This window comes from Egretta garzetta, unplaced genomic scaffold (genome assembly GCF_000687185.1).
Source record: "Egretta garzetta isolate BGI_Z169 unplaced genomic scaffold, ASM68718v1 scaffold64, whole genome shotgun sequence".
Lineage (NCBI taxonomy): Eukaryota > Metazoa > Chordata > Aves > Pelecaniformes > Ardeidae > Egretta > Egretta garzetta.
This window is the reverse complement of record NW_009259596.1, coordinates 4416747-4439673: the sequence shown is the minus strand read 5'-3', so window position 1 is coordinate 4439673 and position 22927 is coordinate 4416747. Positions and strand designations below refer to the sequence as shown.

General features: G+C 40.2%; 1 protein-coding gene across 1 annotated transcript in view; it reads right to left on the bottom strand.

Annotated features, from left to right (window-relative positions):
- Nucleotides 1-2151: 2151 nt before the first annotated feature.
- PLXNB2 (plexin B2) overlaps nucleotides 2152-22927 on the bottom strand; it is a 117983-nt gene continuing 97207 nt past the window's right edge. Inside the window, exons 25-36 of the mRNA XM_009638163.2 lie at nucleotides 22767-22833; nucleotides 22509-22655; nucleotides 19054-19210; nucleotides 17947-18047; nucleotides 16959-17043; nucleotides 11192-11346; nucleotides 9378-9538; nucleotides 8638-8785; nucleotides 8067-8131; nucleotides 7262-7337; nucleotides 5179-5253; nucleotides 2152-2256 (exon numbers count right to left, since the gene is read on the bottom strand). Coding sequence (XP_009636458.2) covers nucleotides 2152-2256; nucleotides 5179-5253; nucleotides 7262-7337; nucleotides 8067-8131; nucleotides 8638-8785; nucleotides 9378-9538; nucleotides 11192-11346; nucleotides 16959-17043; nucleotides 17947-18047; nucleotides 19054-19210; nucleotides 22509-22655; nucleotides 22767-22833 — 1342 coding nt within the window. The remainder of the gene's footprint in view (nucleotides 2257-5178; nucleotides 5254-7261; nucleotides 7338-8066; nucleotides 8132-8637; nucleotides 8786-9377; nucleotides 9539-11191; nucleotides 11347-16958; nucleotides 17044-17946; nucleotides 18048-19053; nucleotides 19211-22508; nucleotides 22656-22766; nucleotides 22834-22927) is intronic.

The following is a 22927-nucleotide window of genomic DNA, read 5'->3' as shown; positions in this document are numbered from 1 at the left end:
TCCCTCTGAAAGCCCTACTTGCTCAAGCAGGGCTTTCTCATCTCTCTGGAGAGACACTGCTGAGCCTGTATTTTAATTGGCTTTTGGGTCCCAAGGCGGATTTTCATCAGGCAAGAAGACCTCGCTACGGGATGCTGCACTACATCCTCCCTTCTCAGGAGTACTCTCATTTTTCAGAGCAAACGCCCGTAAAACGGGCATGATGTCAGGCATACCATCTGCAGGGTGTGCTGTGCTCCTCCATTACCAACCGCAGACCGAGGGACGCTGCTGCTCTACCACCCCTGGAGGAAGCATTACAAACCCCTTTCAACACCCACCCCCCAATTTCAGTAAAGATCCCGTGACACCGGGTGGAAAAAAAACAACATTGTATTTGATTTACAATTAACAGGATTTACAAATAATGACAAAGAAACAGATTAGCCATGAAATTAGGATGCCTTTCTTGATGAAGGAGTAGCTGGCAAAGCACCTTTATGTAGAAGTCGTGTACCTCAGTCCTAAATAGTGTAAAATAACTTACAGCCCAGGCAGGTTGAGGAATGATTACACACAAAGGCAAGAAGTTGAATACAAACCAAACCAAAAAAAAAAAAAAGCCCCGCCCAGCCTACTGGGCAGGAAACCAGTTCTGGCGAGGCTTTTGATTTTTTGGAAACTGAAGGAAAGGCCCACTGACAAATCCTTGGACATTTTCAAAGGCAGGGGGGAATATTAACAAACAGTAAAAGTCACCGTACGACAGCCTCCCGGGCAGGGAGGGCGGGCAGCAGGCACCGCGTTAGCTTGCTGAGAATCAGCAGAGTCCGGGCGCTTGGCAGGACAATGAACGAAGGAGTACAGATGGCAGCGCTTCATTAAAATGCTACTTTACTGCCAAAAACTTGCGAGACAAAGAGGAATAAAGTTCTCTGATGTGCAACACAGCAATTTAAGAAGACGTACCTAACTTTTGGGTTTGTACGGAGCTTACCTATATTGTAAACACACACTTTTCTGACAAGTTCTCTCAATCGTCTTTGCTATGGGTTATGGTGCGTATGCAATCAAATGCAGCATTCCAAGGCTCAAAACTGAGTGGTTTTCAATAGACGGGACTATGATTTTTCCAATATCATACTAGTATTTTACATCACAAATACAATAAAAACAAGTGATGGTATTTCTAGGACAGTTCCAAGATTCAAATAAAAAATCATCAGAACCATTCTAAAATAAGATATTATACATAATCAAACCATGTTAAACAGCACACTCTCGGCAAGCAGCTAATTACAAGCATTCTGCTGGTCATGTTTTTCACACAAAAGTAATTCAATAGCACATAAATATTTCTTTTTCTGATCTGCTTCTTTTTACAAAACCATTCATCAGATTCACAGAATTAGTACAAGTAAGGCACATTAGCATATATCATAAAACTCACAATAATAACAAAGAGTTGTAAAGTTTTAAGGACTAATCCCTTCTTTGCAGTGACTTCTGAACCGAATGAGACTTTATCAGTAGAACCCTCGTATACTGAAATTACTCTTATTTCTGTCGCAGCCAACTGTGGCGGGTGCAATACTGTGCATCACCAGGGACATAAATAATTAAATTAAGAACTACCTGTGGTAGCAAATCCCATTCTCAGGTCTTGCAGAGAAATCAGACACGTTGTTCACAATGTTCGGTATGAGCACAGACTAAGTTTTAGAGCTATGCGGAAGTCAATTTCCAGTTATCAAAACAAAAGGGGATATTGCATGTGTCTCTGAGTATGCTATTGTCTTCCTAGAACAAATATTGCTTAACGTAGAAAGGATGCTATAGTAGTGAATTTACTTGCATAATGAATCCTAAATGCTGATGTCTCAGATTCTACTAAATTAAACAAACTATAGGTTTTCCTTCTTCCACCCCCCACCCTGCCCCCAACCAAAGGACTCTCCTTCCCACAGAAGATTCATTTACACACAACACAGCTTTTAATTAGAAGCATAATTTACAGTAAAAATTTTTTACATTACACCTCTGCTATCAAAAAACCATGAAATCTTTCATTTAAAGTTGTAATTTTACATTAAAAAATAGAACACTATTTCCTTAACAGGAAGAATGAATTTGAACATCTTCAGATCAGATTTCTTTATTGCGGCTTTTGAGTCAAAGGTCAGTCACTTTATTCTCTAACGCAGCTGCTATTTGCTGTAAACGGAAGGCAAGCTGCATTTTTTGTGCAGCTGGATCCTCTTCAAGTGCATTTATAATCTGGAAGAAATAAACACAGAATGTTTAGAATCATTTAGCTTAAAATACACTACATAGTTCCCGGACCAAGTGTTTGGTACTACTTTGGTTGCAAAGAGTCTTTTGCGTTCACCCTGTACCAAAGATAAAGTCCATCTAGTAGGGCCCACGTTCTATTTTTACACAAAGGCAATAAAAATGATCGTCTCCCTTCCTTTATCTAAGTTGCTGTAATGTTTCCCATTATGCTGGGATCCAAGCAAATTAATAGGTAGTACTTTACCTTGTGAAATACTACATTCCAAGATGGAGCAGGCAGGGGGAAAACTGTCTTCGTAGCTATTTCAGAAACAGTGCTTTTACTTACAGTGCACCCTAAAAGGCTTAAGGGTCATTTACCAGCAATAATTAAGCCCCATACCCACGAGCTTTGGTTACAAGAAGCTCCTGGGTGGTCCACGCACAGGCATTAGGTAGGGCCACGCAAGGTCTCCTGTGTCTGTAGGCAACGTGATGAAGAAAACGGTCTGGCCCCAGCATCAGGGAGCTGCCGGCAAGAAATGCTGAGACTCTGGCCCAGCACCATGGAGCTCAGGAAGCAAAGAGCTCGTCAGAGGAGGCCCCCCAGCATCCCGCACGCAGCCTCCGCTGCACGGAATATACATATATATATATCCATAGAAGAAGGTATGACTCTAAGACACAAGGGATTTGAAAACAAGAGCTAGAAAAGGTCAACTGTTATGAGAAGGCTTTTCTTCAAATAGAGTTTTTTAGGGCTTCTCAATATCAAATTTCAAAGGTTTCGAAAGGTTTTCATTTCCACCATCCTTTAGGGAAACTTTTCCACCAACCATTAGATTTCTCCATTAGGAGAACGTGTTACACGGCAAACCTGCTCCTTGTCTAGGACTGGCTTTATTAATAAAAGTCAGACACTGTAATCAAGCGGAAACCTTTAGCTCTGTTTAAATACTGTATAAACGTGCAAGTACAAGAACGGGAGAAATAAGAGTTTGCCTCTCACTACCTGCGGTTCTTACTACTTCTTGCCAATCCCTGACAATGGAGATTAATGCAGCCAGTATCAATCTCGCCAATAATTTCACTCTGCGGGGCTGGTATAGTGTTTGAGTTTCAAACACTAGAGCAAATTTGTTTAGAAATAATTGTTTTAATGGATTTGTTTTTAAAGCGTGAAAACATTTTTATAAGACAGAGTTAATAAACACTTATTACAGTATTTAAATTGGGCCTAATTTAATTTGATATTGTTCCCTTAATTTAAACAATCACGTCTAGCTGTAACTCCTCAAATCTCGACTAAATAATTCATGATTATCTCTGCTGGTGAATATATCCTTCATATAAATGTGGACAATTAGGATGTACCCACTTAGTCATTGTCAAGCCCTGCAGAGATGCAGAAGGTACAGCGCATGCTGGGAACCACTGCGTCAGTAATAAAGACAAGGGCAGCTGCAAAATGTTCCAATTTATGCAAATTAAAACATTTTCATGGAAAATAAATAAGCTCGATTAATTTTACTGAATGGTTCTTGACAGATTATCTCCATAACTCCGAATTAGCAGCCTTTTCATCAGATGCACCTTGTTGTTATACAGTGACATACGTGAAGAGCTGCAGCTACGCACTGGGGTTTGCTGGCCTCCCACTGATGAAGTCCCATGGGCTGGTGAGTCCACCTGCACCTGCCACCAAACGTGAAACCATGGGTGGAAGCAGGGCCACAGGGGCGTGGAAGAATCGGGGCCTTACGGTTCATCTGTCATCCAGGGTCTCTGAGTGTTTCTGTAAGGGGTCAGGCCACGGACACATTCGGTTTGGGAGGGCACTGAAAGCCAGCTGGGTTAGTGCTGGTTGGGATGAGGGGCGAGGAAACCAACGCCATCGGGTTGGCCTGCATTCCCCTGGCCGCTTCCCCCACTGACCCTCCTTGCAAGACTTCTCAGGCTGATTTGGTTTTCCCTGCTTACATCTGTTTAAAAGCTGCGACAACCTGGCTGCTCCTGTACAAAGCAGCTGCGGTGACACTGAGGATGAGACTCACTGCCTTTAGTGCTAAAGTGAAAACACGAGCTGTGCTGAGGTGCAAGACAAACCGAAGAGAGCTCACATGTGCTGTACTCCTTTTTGAGTCAGCATCTGTTCCTACTTGCTTTGATTTAATTCTGAGAGTTTTCTGGAGGCATTCATTTCCATGGAAACCTTTGAATAAAAGTTTCCTTCTCTCTTTTTGTTTTCAGATTAAGTTTGGAGAGCCATAGCCGCAGCCCAGATACACTGGGATATTCTTTGTCCTCCTTTCCACAGGGCGTGAAAAACCTAAGAAACGTTTTGGACCGAATCTGTAAGCCTTCTTTTGAATGAGGCTGTATTCAGCAGTTACTCTACTCTGGTTTACCTAGGGCAGGCACTTCATTTGGCACGGCAAAACAGGGACGGTAGCACGCATGGAAGTTTTAAGTGCATCTTAACTGATAAAAAAGGCATGGCCCCATTCCTACAAGCAAAACAAGTTTAATGGATTGTTCCTAATAAAAAAAAAGCTGGCTTGAAACCTGATATACTTCTGGCAACTGCTTTTTGCTCAGTGACATTCTTATGCTCTAATTGTTAGGAATTAGGATGGTAGAACTGAAAAGAAATGATTTTTAAATCTGTTTCTCTTACAGATCTTGTTAAACTATCACTACCAAAACCAGATAGCCCATAACGAAATTGTTCATTAGTAAGAACACACCCTTGACCAGTGTAATTGCCAAGCATCGTGGATAACTGCAAAGTTAGAGCTTTCTGTTCAGCATTGCTTTTACCTGATTATCCAGGGAAGCCCAGAAGTTGTTCCTTTAGACTGATGTTAGCCTTCATAACTTTTTTACCATTGATATTAAAAAAGGAAAACAAAAGCCGCAACTTACCTCATCATAGTATTTGTTAGTATACTGGTAGAGTTGGTGTAGAGCCACAAGCGTATTTAAGGAGTCGGTATGTGCCTGTTAAACAACACAAACGGGCAGCAAACGTGTCAAAACACGATAACAGACAGCTGGAAGTTATGCACACGCTCAACTGTTGGACACAATATACAAGATTTCCAAATGCAAGCTCTGCATCTTGGAGCTTTTGTTAAATGACAGTTGGGGCAGAAAAAAAAGGGGTGAGAAAAGTTTTGTTCAGTCATTTTTAGATCAAGACTTTCCCGCTGGTGTTTTTCCAGCCTGCCCACAACTCTAACACTGGAGGTGGAAAATATTTTGAACTCTGAACGTCACACCACAGCCTACAGCTCAAACATCTGTTAACAACATGGCTATGTATAACTAAAGCATTTACTCAGTACAATCTACGTATTGTAGAGCTATTAAGCATTGGTTCTGTCAGTGTCATGGCTGTTTGAAATCCTTTCTCCGGCTCTCTTTAACTCTTTGAAATTATTCACACCTCACTACAGCAAAGGTGTAACTCATCAAGATGATGAGCACATGTACATTTGGAAGAAGCCATGTGAATCATGAAGATGAAAAGGGGAAGGGGGGCAGAGAGAGACAGAGAGAAAAAGGACTTTAAATGAAGCAGGAAACAACCCTTCCATTCCCTCTTCCTCCTCCCCCTCCCCCCCGACATTTAACTTAGTGAATGTGCTCTACCTGTCTAAACAGATGTTTTTCATTCAAACGTACAGGATTGAAGTCTTTAGCTATGCCTTTAGTCTTTTAAGTTAGTTAAGAAAATGAAGAATTGCAAAATATTACTACTGGCATAAATGATTACCCAAGGCATAAAGCAGCAGAGAAACATCTGTCTTTCCTTGCTCTATAAGAGTAATTTCTAGAGGCCGGCCAAAATTTGCGATGTTCAATCACTCCTTCCATATTAATTTTTATCATAATTTATAATGTAAATAGAAAGGATCAACATATTCTGCTGATGTTAAAACATCCTACTGAATTTACTTTTAATCACCAAATGTTTTAATTTTATAGACATCTCCATTTGTGTAATAAATAAAGTGAACTGGAAAATGAAATGTCACTGCAGATGAGTTTTGTAGTGAATGAAAATAGAAATGCTCTCATGAGGATGTTGATCTGCAAAATGTTTGGTCCTAAGGGCACTGAAATAAACAAACCACAAAAAATTCCCCAAACATCCTCCTTACTCTAGAAGTCTTCAACTAAATTAAGCAAATGAGCAAACCAGCCAGTAAGTACACTGTCTCTCTTTGCTCAGGCTAAGCAACATCTTTTAAGACTGGTGAGGGCCTCTCCTGGTTCTCCAAGTTAAATCGAGTGCTTCGAAGGCATGAGCCTGCTCTAGCTAAGCTGCGCTGCAGAGCGGACAGGCTCTTCCAAGGCTGAAGCAGGTTTTGCAATGTTTGTGCTCCACCAGTCTCCAACCAGAGTCCCCAGCTAGCAACGCCCCCCCTCTGCTCTTCTCCATGAGAGGTAACCCCCAATAACCTAGAACGCAAAAAGTGCCACTGAGCAAGCACATGGTGAGCTCCTCACACACACTGTAAAGCAGAAGTATTGCCCTCGTATAGACAGCTCTAAAGTAGGCTATACTTAATGTATGTGCTTCCTCTTTCATTTCTGGAATCTAATTTTTCCTGTGGTAGTACTCTGAGTTCAGTCATTACTTGTTATCAGCATGATCAATGCTAACAAGTCCTCTATATGCTGTGGAGAGAAAACACAATTCAAGAGTGCTATCATTTTTCCACAACGGATGTGAAAAAATACGAACACTTTGCTCTGGCACCTACACCACTCAAAGAGATTAGTGATGATAACCATTCTCGGGTCCATTCAATAATCAACACTTCAAAGGGCTAAAAGGCACGACTACACTAAACAGGAGTATTTCAGAGATTTATGAAATAACTCGTTTGATGTTTGCACATACAAAAACCCCACTGGTTGAGTTAGAAAGAGAAGACAAAGAAAACCAGTGCTATACTTGGCTCCAATTTCAGGGCAAGAAAATGGAATTTATTCTTACCCTAGAAATCTCTGCTAGATGGGTATTCATGTCTTGGTCACTAACTGGCACCATCTGACGAATACCTTTGTAGTAACTGCAACAGAAGAAAACAGACTTTCAGTTAGGTGAAATACACCGTGATTTCCTGGCAACTGTCTTTCAATTTGCAATAATTTTAAACACGCTTCCTAATAATGCAGGAGATGCTCTACCACAACAGACCAATGATTCCTTTAGTAATCCCGCCTTCCAACAGTCATTAGTACCTTCACAACAGAGGCAAATTGTACCTGATGGTACAGGGCCATACCACAGGAAAGAAATCTATTTATAATTGCAGCTGATGATTATTTTAGGTCTTCAAACTTTTGAAGTCATCAGCTAGCAAGAGCTTTGTCCTGCGGCAGATCTTCCGTGGTATTCACACAATTGCCAATCAGTAAATGAGTAACGTCAGAGATGGAATAGAAAAAATGTGTTTGTGAAAATGTTTTCAGGATTTGATCTCTACTGACTTATGGAAGTGCAGCATTGGTTAGACAGATCGTATGGGTAACAACAACCACTGCAGAAAACACCATCATGTTTTCTCCTGAATAAATCTATCCATCTGTCTGCACAGACACGAACATGCACTGGGTCATAACAGCGCTTCATTTCAACGCTGCCACCGCCACCACCAAGGGAACATTTTAACATTCAGGTGTAAAATTTTTAAGATTTGACAACAGTTGACTTTGACTACCTCAGCATTCGCTTTTCCTCTTACACCGGCTTAAAGCCTTAACAACTCCAAAAAAGCGTGAAAAGAATCTATACTTACTCTTCCACCATTTTCTTATAGTTAGAGATTTCTTTTGCGTAGAGTAATTTGTTACTCGGAGAATCCTGAAAAAATATATAATAGAGAGAAACTTGGTTGATTTATGAACATCTCTAGGAAGCAAAAGAAATTCAAGAACTTAAGATCAAGCCTTTATATTCACATGCACTTGAGCTTTACAGATATAAACACTTGGATGCTTATTAACATTGGTGGGACTATTTGTCCTAAAAGGATGATGTTTGCACACGGCATTACTGTTGAGTTTTACAAATATATCAATGCAAAACAATACCGCATTATTGGTGGGCATGAAATAATCAGTTCTTAAACTTGCTTTTTATAAAAGCAGTTCCTATTTTCTCATTTTTTTATAAATACCAATTGGCAGGCTACATAGTAACGCTGACACCTTCACCAACCTGTTAAGTGGTGAAATGCTAACTTCATTATAAAACTAAAAAGAAACTATCAAGGCTGTATCTCCTCAGAGAATGGGCATTGTCTATGAGGATGCCCTTTGTCTTGTCAAGCATGAGCGTAGTCAGGATGTAGAATGCAAATCACTTACTCTGCTTAATTTGTGCTCTGTTCTTGTGCAAGCATCCATGAAAGTCTGTGCAATGACTGACAAGGAAGCATCCACTACTTCGTGAACATGAACATCAAAGATGAAATGGGGATTTTTCAGTATGTTTACCCAGAATCTAAGAGGCAGGCTGCAAAGCAAGGAAAAAGATAAATAATCCTTTTACACAATAAATGTTCTACAACAAGCAAATCACATGAAATTAAGTATGGGTTTTGCATTTTGATCGCATGACAGTGAAGCTTAATTTTATGTTTCAACATTTATACAAGCTATCTGTTGCCTGGTTTCCATGTCTGAAAACCAAGCCTTTACATCTCTCACAGAAAAACTCATTTGAGAAGGATCTCAAGTGTCCCAAAATAGCAAGAGAAGATGTCTGCGTGGTTAGAGAAACTACCCGAGTAGTATTTTATTAGATTTTGTGCTTTGACAGGTAAATCTAGTCCCATTTGCCTCTTGCTTTCCTCTTCTCTGAGGAAAGACAAAAATTAAAGTGGTCAATCTGCCAGTGACAACCCCATAGGTAGGCTGAATTTATTTTTGCAGTTTCTAGGTTTACAGGGGATTCTTTTGATCATATAAACATATTATCTCAATTAAAATGATTCCGAGAATTATAAATTATATATACTTTGATTTGTGGTAAAAGTGCAGGTACATACTGGGGAATTACACTCTCAATTCTCTGCAATACAAGTATTACTCTGCTCATACCATACCTGTTTGTTTTCCAGATGTGAATGGTATCTTCATCCTTGATGTCATGTTTTTCTGCTTGCTCATCAAGAAAGTCAAAGAAGTATTTCACAGCTGGTGGCACCACATGGTTCGAGTTCAGCACGCTGTGAAAGAAGTTATCTACAAACTGCTGAAGTGTCCCCTAGAAGCAAATTTTAAAAAATCTATTACGTTTGTGTTACAGGCTGAACTCGGTGCCATCCTAGAATCTTCTATTCCTGTTGACACTAACAGCCTATAATCCAGTTGCAGTCACTGATGGCCTTCATCCTGAGTGCTAAGGGCACCAGGTGACAAAAAACAAGCAACTTCTTGCTGCAGTGACCTTGCAAATGCTAAAGCAGTAAAGACCTTCTAGAGAACAATTTTATGTTCTAGCCTGAAAGGCTGCGACTTCACCAACTATTCTACGGTTTGCACAGAAAGGTGTGCTTTCTGCTTGACGGAAAAATCGTGGAATGATAGAATAGAATAGAATAGTTTGGGTTGGAAGGGACCTTTAAAGGTCATCCAGTCCAACCCCCTTGCAGTGAGCAGGGACATCTTCAACTGGATCAGGTTGCTCACAGCCCCATCCAAGAATTTTTAGAAAGAGACTGAGAGGGAAAAGCACCAGTAAGCATTTAACTTTTTGTTTGAGGGCAAGCACTTGGGTCCCATCAGACACTCAGTCTGGCCCAGCTCCACCAAGCCCAAGTTGTGAAGCTTCCCAGGAGGGCTGTGTGCTTGGTTGGATTCCTTCTTCTGCCTGGACCTTACAGACTGTGACCTCAGAGACTGTCCCCTTGTTTCAGAGATGAGCCCGTTGAAGCCACATGCAGTTCGTCCCCACTCAGCTGGTTGGCCCTGCAGGCACATCTGAAGAGCTGCATCCTCTCTCTCACCGTCACTCCAGCTGCCAGCCTCAGAACAGGGCAGGGACTGAGAAGGCAAGGAACCCTAAGCCACTGCTGTCAGCAAGAACACATCGACAGTCCTTGGGTTGTAGGGGTAGCTGTGGTCCCAGCCAGAACACCCCACCAGCTCTGTATGAGTTAGTAAAGCTCCAGACTGTAATAATCTATAAATTGGCTATTGGGAAGAGAAAAGCAGCAGCTTCAAAGGAGTTATTAACAGAAGAGAGGGATGTGAGCATTTTGCTGGCTCTTTGTCCTGAGTCTGTGTCATCTATGCACAGACTTGCCTTCACATCCACTTTCACATTTGGACAAATGGCCTTAGCTGGAGCCAGACCACCCTCGTTTTCACGAGGAGCCTGGCTTCAGGGTCATTAAACACATTATTCTCAATTCTTTCTGCAAGGAGGAATGCTTCGCAATATTATTTTGATCTATTCTGCGGTATAAACACCAAAAATACCCTAAAAGGACTATTATTATATGGAAACATTTCTATTTTTCTAGGTTATACTGCAGCATTGGTCACACACAAGAACAGGGAAATAGAAGGCTCTGTAGCAGTTTATAAAGCATTTGGTTTGAAAGAAAGCCCAACAAAATATTATCTAAACAGGTGACACAGAAGAGAATATCCATCTTTGTCTTGTAAGAAGAATCCTTATTTAATGAACACATAATCACGGTTCTCAGCTTTGATTGGGAGTTACACTTTAGCTCTTTCCCAGCATTGTTCCTCAGGGCATATTAATCACTTGAAGCCCTGAACACCAGCTTGTATGTACATGACACATATTCAAAATTGCAGCCAAATGCTGCATAATAGTTGCACCATTTTCTTCAGTTGTACCTCAAAATCTATAAAAGTAAGGTGTAACCATGGCACATATGAGCCCTACCTTCACAGAAAGAAGTCTGGTCAGGTAGATTTCTGTAATAGCTTTGGTCCTCTCTTTTTCTTTCACGCTGCCCCGCTTTGATTTACCTTCATCTATTTCATCTACTGGCCGGACTAGATGCCAGACCTTATTTTCATCTTCCAGGAGTGCATGCCCTAGAAACAACAATCGCAATAATTACAAAAAACGCCCCACACCCAAAACAGCACCACAAAAATAATCATATACATGAGTACATGGAAGATCTTTGTTCCCTATCCTTAACATACCTGTCCTCTTGCCAAGAGGATCTAGATTGCTCTGTTCCTGGCCAACACATACAACTCAAGTACTAAATGTTCAATAATATGTAAACTGAAAAAGCTTGCTTTTGTCAAGAGCAAAGGGGGAGGAAGGAATCACACAACAAGGAAACTCCTGTTCAGTCATGTAAGCACAGTACGTGCATTTTTTGAGGTCCACACACTGAAGTACTCTCCCCCTTTGTGAATTCTTGGAGATATGATCAAGTTACAGAAACTCAGAGCACAGAAAAAGCAATCGCAGCCTACTCTGGTACAAGGCAAGATATTGTTGTAGCAGCTCTGGTGAATTTGGCGTGGCAATTTAAGAATTTATGATCTCAACCTTTTTTTCTAGGTATCACCATTACAATTTATATGTTTACCCTAAATGCTAAGTTCTAAGTATGGTCCCTCAGTTCAAAGCTCCCTTTATCAGCACCACTTGACTTCGTAGGTGAAAGAAGGACAAACTTGTTTGCTGAGAGGAGGTGAACTCCAGCAGACAGAGGTAATGACTGCAACAAATTCATGATCCATTATAAGATGTTTTAGAAATTTGTTTGTCAGTATGCATAGCTTAAACCAGAGAAAGAGACTCACATCAAGTCTGTAACCATATAGCCGAAACAGGAGTAAGCACCTGGATGCTAATGACAGCTCATCTGATTACAGCGCCTCGCTACGCCAGCCGTGGCTCGGTTATGCATCTGGTCCCTGAGCTTAGTGCAACAATCACATAGTGGAATAAGGGGAGTTTTGGATTTCAGCATCAACGTGAATGTTCAGACAAACTCTATGCTTGAGAATCTTCTGTTACGAACGGTTCTAAAGGAGATGATACCATTGTTCTAACTTGCAATTAATTTCCCTTGAAAAGAGACTCAGTGTCACAAACTTAGTTTCAAGTCTCCTGGTTATGCTCATTCTTCCTTGCATTTCTGAATTTTTATATCTACTTGGCATAGTCCCTAAAATCGATGGCACTTTTCCACTGGAAGTTACTGAATCGGTGCATTTAAAATCATTGAAGTCTTAAAAATGTGAAAGTTATTTTTCCTGTAAAAATTGTGATTCAACCCTATTGCACTAATTATTTTGCATTACTGCTAAGTTTTATACTTTAATATATGTATCTAGCGTAATTGAATCCCAGTTACAGCAGAAAATATCAGTTTCTAATTGAATGAACTTTGTCCTTTCAAATTTTTGGCCATAGTAGTTTATTAACTAAGTTCCTCAACAGCTACATGAAATTTAACAGCTTGCATGTATGTTTGATATTTTACAGCACAGGGGAAAAAAACACTTATATGTACTCTGGCCAAGCCAACACTTCTGCTTGAATCTCCTTCATATACCCTCATGAAAAGCATTAGCTATGGAGTCTTCTGGGGCCTTTACTTCTTTTTAATCAGGTAGGGGAAAAACATAAATCCCACATTAAATCACATTGTCCTTTGAGAGTCCTTAATTTCACTTGGAAGTTCATGTGAACGAAGCAAGAAAGAAATAAAAGCTATCACTTTATTTTGAAGCAGCTATGATTTCGCAATCGATACCATTCATAGCAGTCATCCGCCAGTACAGTAAGAACCACTGCTGGGCCGAAAGTCTGGAATTTCTTTTTCAATGCCTGTTATTTACTTTTGTAAATTAATAGATCAAATCACGCAGTTAGAGCAGAAACTATTTTCCAGCCTTAAGTCAGTCACTTGGTACACTTCTAATTCCTCCTTTGATTTGAAGGAATTTATCCTCTCTTTGCCCTCCCGATGGTATATGGCCCAGTTTAACTTTGGAGAGAAAAGAAACAACAAAAGGGGCTTCCACTGCGATTACTGGCCCTTACGTGCAGCTTAATTTGGCCCGTGTTTGTTTAGCAACAACAAAATAGTAGTTATTTCATAGGAAAGTAGGGATTAAGAGACTACAGTGCAAGTAGATGAACTTCTGCAACACAAAGATCCCACTTCATTGCTAAAAATAGCAGGAAGAAAGAGGAAGAGAAATTCAGAACATGGGGCAACAAAACGTGTCAGCAGTACGGTTGCTAAGAGAAAATAACTTTTCTGTGAGATATTTTCTCCAATGGAAAAGTAGGAGGTGAAGAAAATAAAAGATAGTGGAAAACACCTCCTTTTGCATTGCAGTAGCCACATTACGTGTCAAGCTGTAGGCGGGGAGAAGACTGCACCCGCTGGGTCAAATGCTTCCCCCCAAACTCTTTGTCTTGACCTTTGGGCGTTCTTTGGCCAATATGAAATAACACGTGGGGTGGCTGGGTGTGAGTTAATGCCAAATATTGATTGCGCTGTCTAATTATAGTGGTATGAACCATGATGTAAACTTGATGGAAGGAAGTGAGGTGGTGACAGGCAACACAGCCCCTTTCCCCTTGCGTGGCCTGCAGCAAATTAGCTTCCTTCCAGTCTCCTCCCCACTGTGAACACACCGCTTCGTGGAGGTGAGGGAAGGGCTGCCCTACACGGATCTGTTAATCAGTATTTTTGATCTGCAACCCTCTGTCTATTTTTATTCAGAATTAAAAAAGGAAAAAAAAAACCCAAAACAACAGAGAAAAACCCCAGAAAAACAGAGCGTGTTGCTTTGGCTGATAGTTCAGTACAGAAATACTAGCATGAAATCACTGAAAATGTTCTCCATCTTGATACAAACTAGTAATTGCATTTATTATCTCCAGAAGCAGAAAGATGCCGCATTTAATTTGCCACAACCTCCAGCTTCTAGCGTCTTCCTGTTAGAAGCTGTGAATCAAAAGCAGCATGGAAGCAATGCCAGGTTTTAGAGCAACATCTCTGAACATGGTTTTACATTTTTGTCCTGTGCAAAGCCTAGTGCTCTGGCAGACAGTCAATGGCTTCAGCTGACACTTCTCAATTGAAAAGGTGCAAGTTAATGAGAGACTCTGAATAAAAGGAAACCCACTTCGTCACAAGCCTCATTCATAGAGCTGGGATAGGATTTCTATTTATGCCAACCCTGTAAATCCCTGTGTCATATAGATGTGTGTGTGTGGGAGGGGAAGCCTCTGATCCTCTCCTCTCGCTTTCATACACAGCGTCTCACAAATCACTGTCACTGCGGGCTCTCGCTTTGCACTGGCTTTGTAACATTTCATAGCTTTCCAAAAGAACAAGTTGGCACCAGATAGCTCTGAGGACCCTTTGGCATTAAAGAAAATGGGCTAGCCAGGCACAAACGCTGTCTTCCCAAACTTGTACACTACCATGATGCAAGACAGGGTGTGGAGAAAAAACATGGTGGAAGTCGTCTTCACTCCATACTTTGGGATCTGAATTCTCTCTGCAGATTTTTCTCTCATGTACAAGAGCCCTCGTGTGACAGCACTGTCCCCAGAAGTCTGCTTTTCCTTTACAATTTTGTATGCCACATATATAACTAAGGAGTTCATCTTGGGAGTACGGATCGTGTATGTTCCAAGAGCTTCATCATACTGAATCATAGCTAGAGATACAATGGTAGAGAAAGAGGAAAGAAAAAAAAAAAAACCCCAAGAAAAAAAGAAAACCACATGGTCTGGCCCTCTACTGCCTGAAAGAAGCTTCATCATACTGAATCATAGCTAGAGATACAATTGTAGAGAAAGAGGAAAGAAAAAAAAAAAAAAACAAGAAAAAAAGAAAACCACATGGTCTGGTCCTCTACTGCCTGAAAGAAAGCAAAAGAAAGCAAAGCGAGCTAAGGACACCACCAGGCTCCATTCCTGGTCCAATTCTCTAGAGTGGAGGCGACGACCGCCTCCGCAGTTACCTCAGCAGTCAGTGCAACCAAACTGAGCAGGGACTAGGAATCAGCTCATCGCCTGGCTGCACTTCACCGCCCTCTCTATTAAATTGGATGGCTTTTTACGTTAACATGCAGCGTTGGCACCTGCTGTGTCACCACTTGGCCAACTATGGCAGGCACTTGCAGTAAAGGGGTGAGAGGACAGCAGCAGAGGTGTAGCCACGACCACCAGAAGACCCTTCAAGGATGCTGGAAAAAGTTGCAACAGAAAGCATCCAGGAGGACAGAGTAAAAAGCAAATGGCAAGTAATTCTGCCCGTCCTAATTTCCTGGCCAACACTCAATACAAATTAAATGGAAATCTGCAGATTTTTGTTAAATAGCGATATATGTCAGAGCTATCATCTGAGTCCCATCTTCTTGAAAAATGTACATTTCTGGCATATTATTTCCAATCTGTTTGACTGCCCAGCCCTTAAAACCTATTAAATCCAAGATCAGTAAATCTGCTTAAAGGAATGAAACTATTAGGTGAAGCAATGGCTTTTGCAATCAGTGCTAGTCAGAAAAGCTTAGCAAATGAGTTCATAGAAGGAAGAATGATCTCATCAATTATTATTCCATAAATCTACCTTTTACCTCGTGTAAAATAATTGAGTATAAGGATAAAGAAAAGAAGAACTGAACATCTGAAACGTAAAGGAAACACACGTGACAAAGAACATAAATTGACAAGTAAATATTTCCATAAAAATCTGAGTGCATTTTAGGCTCTAACGGATATTGTGTCTCAAGAGGTTTTGAGATAAAGGAAATCGGTCTAGACAGAATACTAACATGTAGAAGTAAAAGCTTTAAAAGACGGGTTGCAAGCTAACAGGTTGTCTTTTGTGTTGAGAAGTCCAGCATACTGTAGCAGACAGCAATGTAAGAATTATGCAACAGCTGCTTTAGTGATGTTAAAGAGAAGAAACATTATAAGGCCATTCCTGACACTAACTTACAGTGGATTGCAAACCTCAAAAAGAACCAAGGAATTGTGGAAAACGCTGCATCTAAAGAGAGAACGTGTATGGAATGAACAAAGCCAACCAACAAACCCTGGAAAAACCAGGCTAGCGTAGCTGATGAAACATCTCTCGAAGGAAGGGAGACACAAAATATGAATGTACAGAGGCAAGTTTGCAAGGTAACATAGTTGTAAGAAAAGCAATAAAAGAATTTACATCAGATCCATTACATCAGAGAGAGGGGAGCTGGTCTCTACTGTGGTTCGTCTAGAACACTGCATTCAATTCTCAGTCTAATAAGAAGTGGGAGAAATTTGGAGAGGAAAGTAAGAAAAGGAAGAAGGAAGGAGAAAAAGAGGTAAAGCTCTGGAAAGATGAAACATGGTTTGACTATAGATGCAGTGGGATTAGAAAGAAAATATGCAAAGAAATGTTTGCTAAGAGTGCTTTCTATTAAGCCGGGGTGTGGACTTACAGAAATTATGGTTAAAGCCCCATTATTTAAGGCTTTTATAATGAGCACAAAGAAAACCATGGCAAGTGTGCAGTGGGTAACACAACAAGTAAGCCCTATATAGTCTGGCAGGGAATACCTAGCTCCACAGACATGCTCGACAAACAACATCAAGAGAGCAGTGTCACTCTCTCCGTGTGGGTTTTGACTTCCAGGCATTTTGGGAGGCAGTGAAGCCACAGGATACTTACTTTCCCCGGGGACATCTTGCTGATTATCCTCTGGCTGCTGGGAAATTCCCATTTTTGATAAGATGAGCGTGGCACCATCTCGGACCTTTGAAAATGCAAACACAGGGAGGTTATTCAAAAGAAGCATGCACTACTGAACCTGTTTCTTAACACCTAAACTGCGGTTTCTGTAATCTTTTGCAAGGAATCTAGACCTATGATTAATGCTGCCCTTTAACGACTTCTTGGGCAACCGGCTCTGCAGTTGGGAACAGACTCCCTCCCCCTCCTTTAATAAGAGATCCTATCGACACCTCCTCTGAGATTACTGAAAATGCTAAAAACATCTCCAAGACTTTAGCGGTTCCTCAATCCAGTGTGGGCGCCCTTTGTACAAAAATGGGGTTTATCATGAAGAACTGGACCTGTCTGTTTTCTGAGGGAAGACTAACTATCTTTCCTAATCAGGATATCTGCTGTTAGAAAGCAATAAATAGCGTACAAAGGGAAGGTAAGTGGACTGCAAGTGCTTGCACAGTACGAAACCTAAAACAGACAGTACAAAACCATCAACATCTGCTCTCCTGACTGGGCTGCTGAACAAACCAGACCAACCCAAAATCTATTTAGCAGCAGAGCAAGGACAAAGATAATTCTCAGGGGTAGGAAGTGGTAGAGAAAAGAAAAGATGACTAGGAGACATAGAAAAAGGAGCTTTTGAATGTTCAAAGGGGAATTTGGATTTGGACACTGCAATGATGAGGAAACCAAAGTGCTGGCATTTAGGTGATGTGGTTTTGGTAAGATGTTTAGGCAATGTGTCTAGACCTAGCCTTTCACGGTCCCAAGCTTTTACTGCTGAGACCCAAAGCTAGTTTTTTTTTTGTTTTGTTTTGTTTTTTTTATTCTTTATATAGCACAGAAGTTTCTCTAAAAACAAATAAAGATTTTATTTATTACTAGAGGACAGTTAACAGATGCAAACAACTGCTCTGAAACACCTCCTTACATTATAATGCATTAGTGTGTTGATACGTTTCCATCTGCCTTCTTTCTGGGATGTTAAATCCAAGTCTGAGAGGATCTGTGCAGTAGAACCTGGACGCCACTCTAAGGGGTAATTAAAATGAGAAAAAAACAGCTTTTAACCATGTGCAAAAATAACTACTCCAAGAATGTTTCAGTTTAGAGACTTACTGACGCATTGTGTAACATTAAAAGAAGTAATTTGGCACATGCCATGATAGTGTGGTTTTTATTGCTTAATTGTTTGGCCTTTATTACAGAAGTTTGCATGAACTATTCCTAACCATGCACATGACTTCTGATTATTTTCCACAGACAGTTAAATTCATTTGCGTAGAATACTACAAATATATATAATAAGAACAGCTGTCAGTCCAAAACAGAGGAACAGGACTTTGTATGAAATAGAAAAGACAATTTTAGGTAATTTACTAGGATTTTCTGAAGAGCAAGAATTGCATCCTCTACTTTCAGATTAAGGCAGTAATGAAGATATTGCAAAACTATTAATTGGACCTTTTATTATGAGATTATTAGGCCTTTTAAGTTATGTCAATTATTTTTTTTCTCAAGAAGAGAACAGCAATTTTGAAAGCCTTCAAGGAGCATGATTTTCAGAGGCTGGATGGCTCATCACCTCCTAAAAGCGCAGCTCCTCTAAGTTATAATTCTTTTGAATAACCATCATAAAGGCAAGTCAAAATCGGTACCAGTTTCTGAAATTGCATCATTACTTCTCCATCAGTTAATTGTCCATGCTGTCATTATCACATTAATTAGTACCTGAGATATTGACTCTGTCAGACATGAATAAATTTGTGCTAACAGTCATTAACAGGCTCTTTGCGTACTAATGACAAAACAGCAAAACTTTGAGTCAGGAAAAAGAACTCTGTAAGAAAGCATTCATTTTTCATGCATATTAAGATTGCTGCAAAATGCCGTATTTTTGCATCCAGCTGAATATGAATTCAACTTTTTTTTTAAAAAAAAACACCAATAAATTGCTTTTTTAGACATTTTTTTGAAAAATACAAAGTCAAACGACAAGTTTCACCTGCTCAATATAGTATCACAAGTAGCTACCTACCAAGAACCACACTCTCAGCTTTTGGCCACTGAGAACATGGCATATTTCGATAGACTTGGTCTATTATCTTTTCCTTTACTTGTGATATAGTATCACAGTTCAGCACTTTCACAGGTATGGAATCGATTCCTCCATCTTGTACATACACATTTACTGTCTGTAAAAAAAAAGAATGTACATGGTTATTAAGACAAATCAGTGCTGAATTACCTCCGAATCTGTTTTTCTGGGCAACTGAAAAGCAAACAAGATCTAAAATTCACTGTGGAATGATTATTGCACAGCAGCACTTATTTACAATGGGAGAATGGATTATGTGAGGGATCTGTCACTGTTATGCAGCCAACCAGATACCGTAAATTCCAGCTAATTCCTCCCACTGTGACAAAACATGCAGAATAGATGCAGAATGGATTTACTTGTGCCTATATGTTACTATTATTGAGTCTTGGGAATTTATTAAAGAGGGACACACAAGCACAAAGCAGCTGGACCACTGACTAGTTACATGCTTCTCATATAGCCGGAAAACCTGGAATGCAGAAAAGCACAAGTAACACAGTTCCCAAACTTAACGAGTTCCCAATAATCATTTGAGCTGAACTATGCTGAACTCCTGGAATATTGTGCGCTTTTGCCTTCCTTTACGCTGTCTTCATGGTTGTGGTTTTACTTTTCAAGTCGAGCAGACTGGGTCTGTACATATGGTGATTTAACATGGCTCAACTGATGAGCAGTGACTTGTTCAGCTCCCGTAACTTTACCTCCTGTGACCAGCTGTTCATTAGATATATATAAATACGCACACATACACACACACATATATATATCTAAAAGCCATTTATATCATCTTTGGTGTTCAGAGACTTCATTTACTGCTTACTGTTGTCACAATAACTCTAATAGCTCCAGGAAATATACCCAAGTAGTTTATGCTAGTTTTAAAACATTACTGTTTTCTGATAGCATTGACATGGGCTTTTTTAACTTTCAAGAGAATTTCGTGAAAGCCTGTAATTTGCGAAATCTAGAGAGATTTTTTTAAAAGTAGCTTCGCTATATAGGTGTCAATTTTAATACAGACAAAAGCCAGTGAGAAAGTGATGACCAGGAAACGTCCCCGGAAGGAAAAAACCCACCAAAACCATAACATCTATTGATGTTATGAAAAGCCTCTTTCTTTCGCTAGCTGAATTGGTACAACAGCTCAGAGCCCTCATGGATCTTTTGCCAGTCAGGTAGCTTTGGAGGCCAGGCACATCCGAAGCATTGCAGCTCTCAGATACATATGGTCCTGCCAACCACAATGCCTGAATTTATCATCTCAAACCTCAGAAATAAACTTGCATGGCTGGTATTTTTAAACAGTGAAGAAAAGCTATGCCATACGGCAGTCAAATTAAACATGATTGCACTGTCCCTTGACAGAACTCTCAAACTAATCATGAGATTTCACCTTCCTTTTCCTATTAGCTTTATGGTAATTAGACATGATTTTGCTGCTGGTTCAGTATGCAGCACGTCTGTGTAGCCAGTGATGCAAAACAGATTCATCTTTTAAATAAGAACAATTAGAGAGCAGACAACTGCTCTATACCGTACTTTCCCACCGTGTCTCACTTTCAGGCAGAAGTGAACTAATTAAATCACGCTTTAACCTACCTTGGTGCACAAATGCTCCCTAACTGTTCGCAGTTACCACAACAATGTCATCATCATGCCAAAGATCCCAATAACTTATAGCAACAGTAACCCCCCCTTCATAATCTTTCATCATACCTCTAAGTATATACACATATCTCAGCATCTTCCATGCACGCACACACAATCTTTGTTGGATGGGAAATCTGTAAATCTGGACCAAATACTGCTACTGTACAATATTATAATGTTTAATATCTAGCTAGTATGCTTGTTGTGCCCACATCTGATTGCATACACAAATTTTCTGCTTTCACGCTGCATTCATTTAGCTTAATTGCAGGCATTGGCTTTTTTTTTTTGTGGAAAGAAACAGACTGAATAAAGAATTATTGCCATTAAATCTTACACGATGTACAGCGCAAGTAAATTTTGTTCTCCATACACCAGAGAAAATATAACCAGCACTGCCAGTCAGCATGGTTTCTATGGGTGGCCCTTCCAGCTCAAATATGAAGATGACAACTCAACTAATCCCTAAAGTATCAACTGAACTTAAAATATTACTTCTTGCCCAGCACACCCTTTTCCTCCAGGCAGTCTAGGTCACAGTCTAGTGATTCTGTGAGTCAAAGTCCTACAGCAATCTCCTCGCATCAGCCCTCCCATCAGCATCCCTTCAGAATACACAAAATGGTGATTTTTTTTTTTTTTACCAGGACTTAATAAAGCTTTTTATTATTTCCACACTGCAGATATGTCACTGCATCTTTCTCAGTTGAAGACAACCACAAATGGCTCCTAATATGTCAATAAAAGAGAAATCAGAGAGGGAAAAAAAATCTTGTGTTGGCATTTGAAGGACAGTCTGTGCATCTTTGATATTCATTACACCATATCCTGAAAAAAACCAGCAAGACTGTCAGAAAGAGTAAAACTAGAATTTATGCTCCCTAAACAGCTAAAGAGTGGGCTGCTTCAGTTTTTTAAAAAGACAGTGAATCCGTCTGCTGGAGCCTGGTTAAAAAAGTGGTGGAAATTTGTGGCAGTGAACAAAATTAAGTCAAAGCAGAATTTGTAATAGAAGAGAACTGGAGCATGGCACTGGTGATCAGATTCAGAGTGTGGTGGAGCTCAGATGGGGAATTCCTGGGGCATCTAACATGGCTCTCTAGAACTGCCTGCAGAGGCAGGTTCCCCTCATCACTCTAGGGAATTATTTCCTTAGGTGGAAATAAACCCCTTCCAATGCCAGTTGGGCTGCCCATGTTCGGGAGAGTTTGACTCACACAGGGACAAGTGCAGAAATAGGTTCATAAAGTGTTTTGGAGATTGCAGAGCCATCTCACAGGACTACAGAGGAGCTCATCCTGATATACTAATAAAAAGATCTCTAAAATCATGTTTGATATGCTGACGAGCAGCAATGGCAAGGGAGAAAGACAACCTGAGGTCCAAGCATAATGCTAGTGCAAGAATTCTGCAAAAATCAATTGCCAGTTAATTTAGATGGGAAAAGGGAAGGAGCCAAACACCCTGACCACTGTTCAGACAGACTTTGAAAATTATGAAAGGGATTTACTGAAATGGATTCCACAGTGGCAGGATTTGGATTTAACGCTTAGAAGATACTTCATAATTCTATTTTCCTGCTTGGAGACTTGCTTTCATCAAACTATCGACAGTCCTACCCATGACCAGAATTTCTATGCAGATCACAGTGGTCCAGAAAAGCATGTACAGACTTAATACTACAGGACTTAATTTTAAAAGAAGAAAATAGCTTTATAATATATTAATCATGCTCTGCTTACCAATTGCGTATACTCTACATCATCTCCCAGCAAGCCGGTGTCATTCAATGTATACTTGGCTTTCTTTAGTACAGCATCCACTGGGCCTTTTTCTACCTGGTGTTTGATAGCCTTGAACAATTTATAAAGAGGCTCCCCGGCATTGTCCTATTTAAAGGAAAGGAAATGAAGTAAAGCAACACCAAAAGATATACTCAATGCAGCATGTTTAAGTATTACTGATAAGAAATCCCACAGGCAACAGACTTCAACTCTTACCTTGAGGTACTGATATAAACAAATAGACATCCAGTTAGACAACATTCTCTCAACAACCGTTTCAGATCTGAAAAAAAGAAACCAGCCCCGAGTATGGTAAGGGTACTTAATGACAAAGTTTTAAAGAAAAACATTGCTTGCTTGAAATATAATATTTTTAC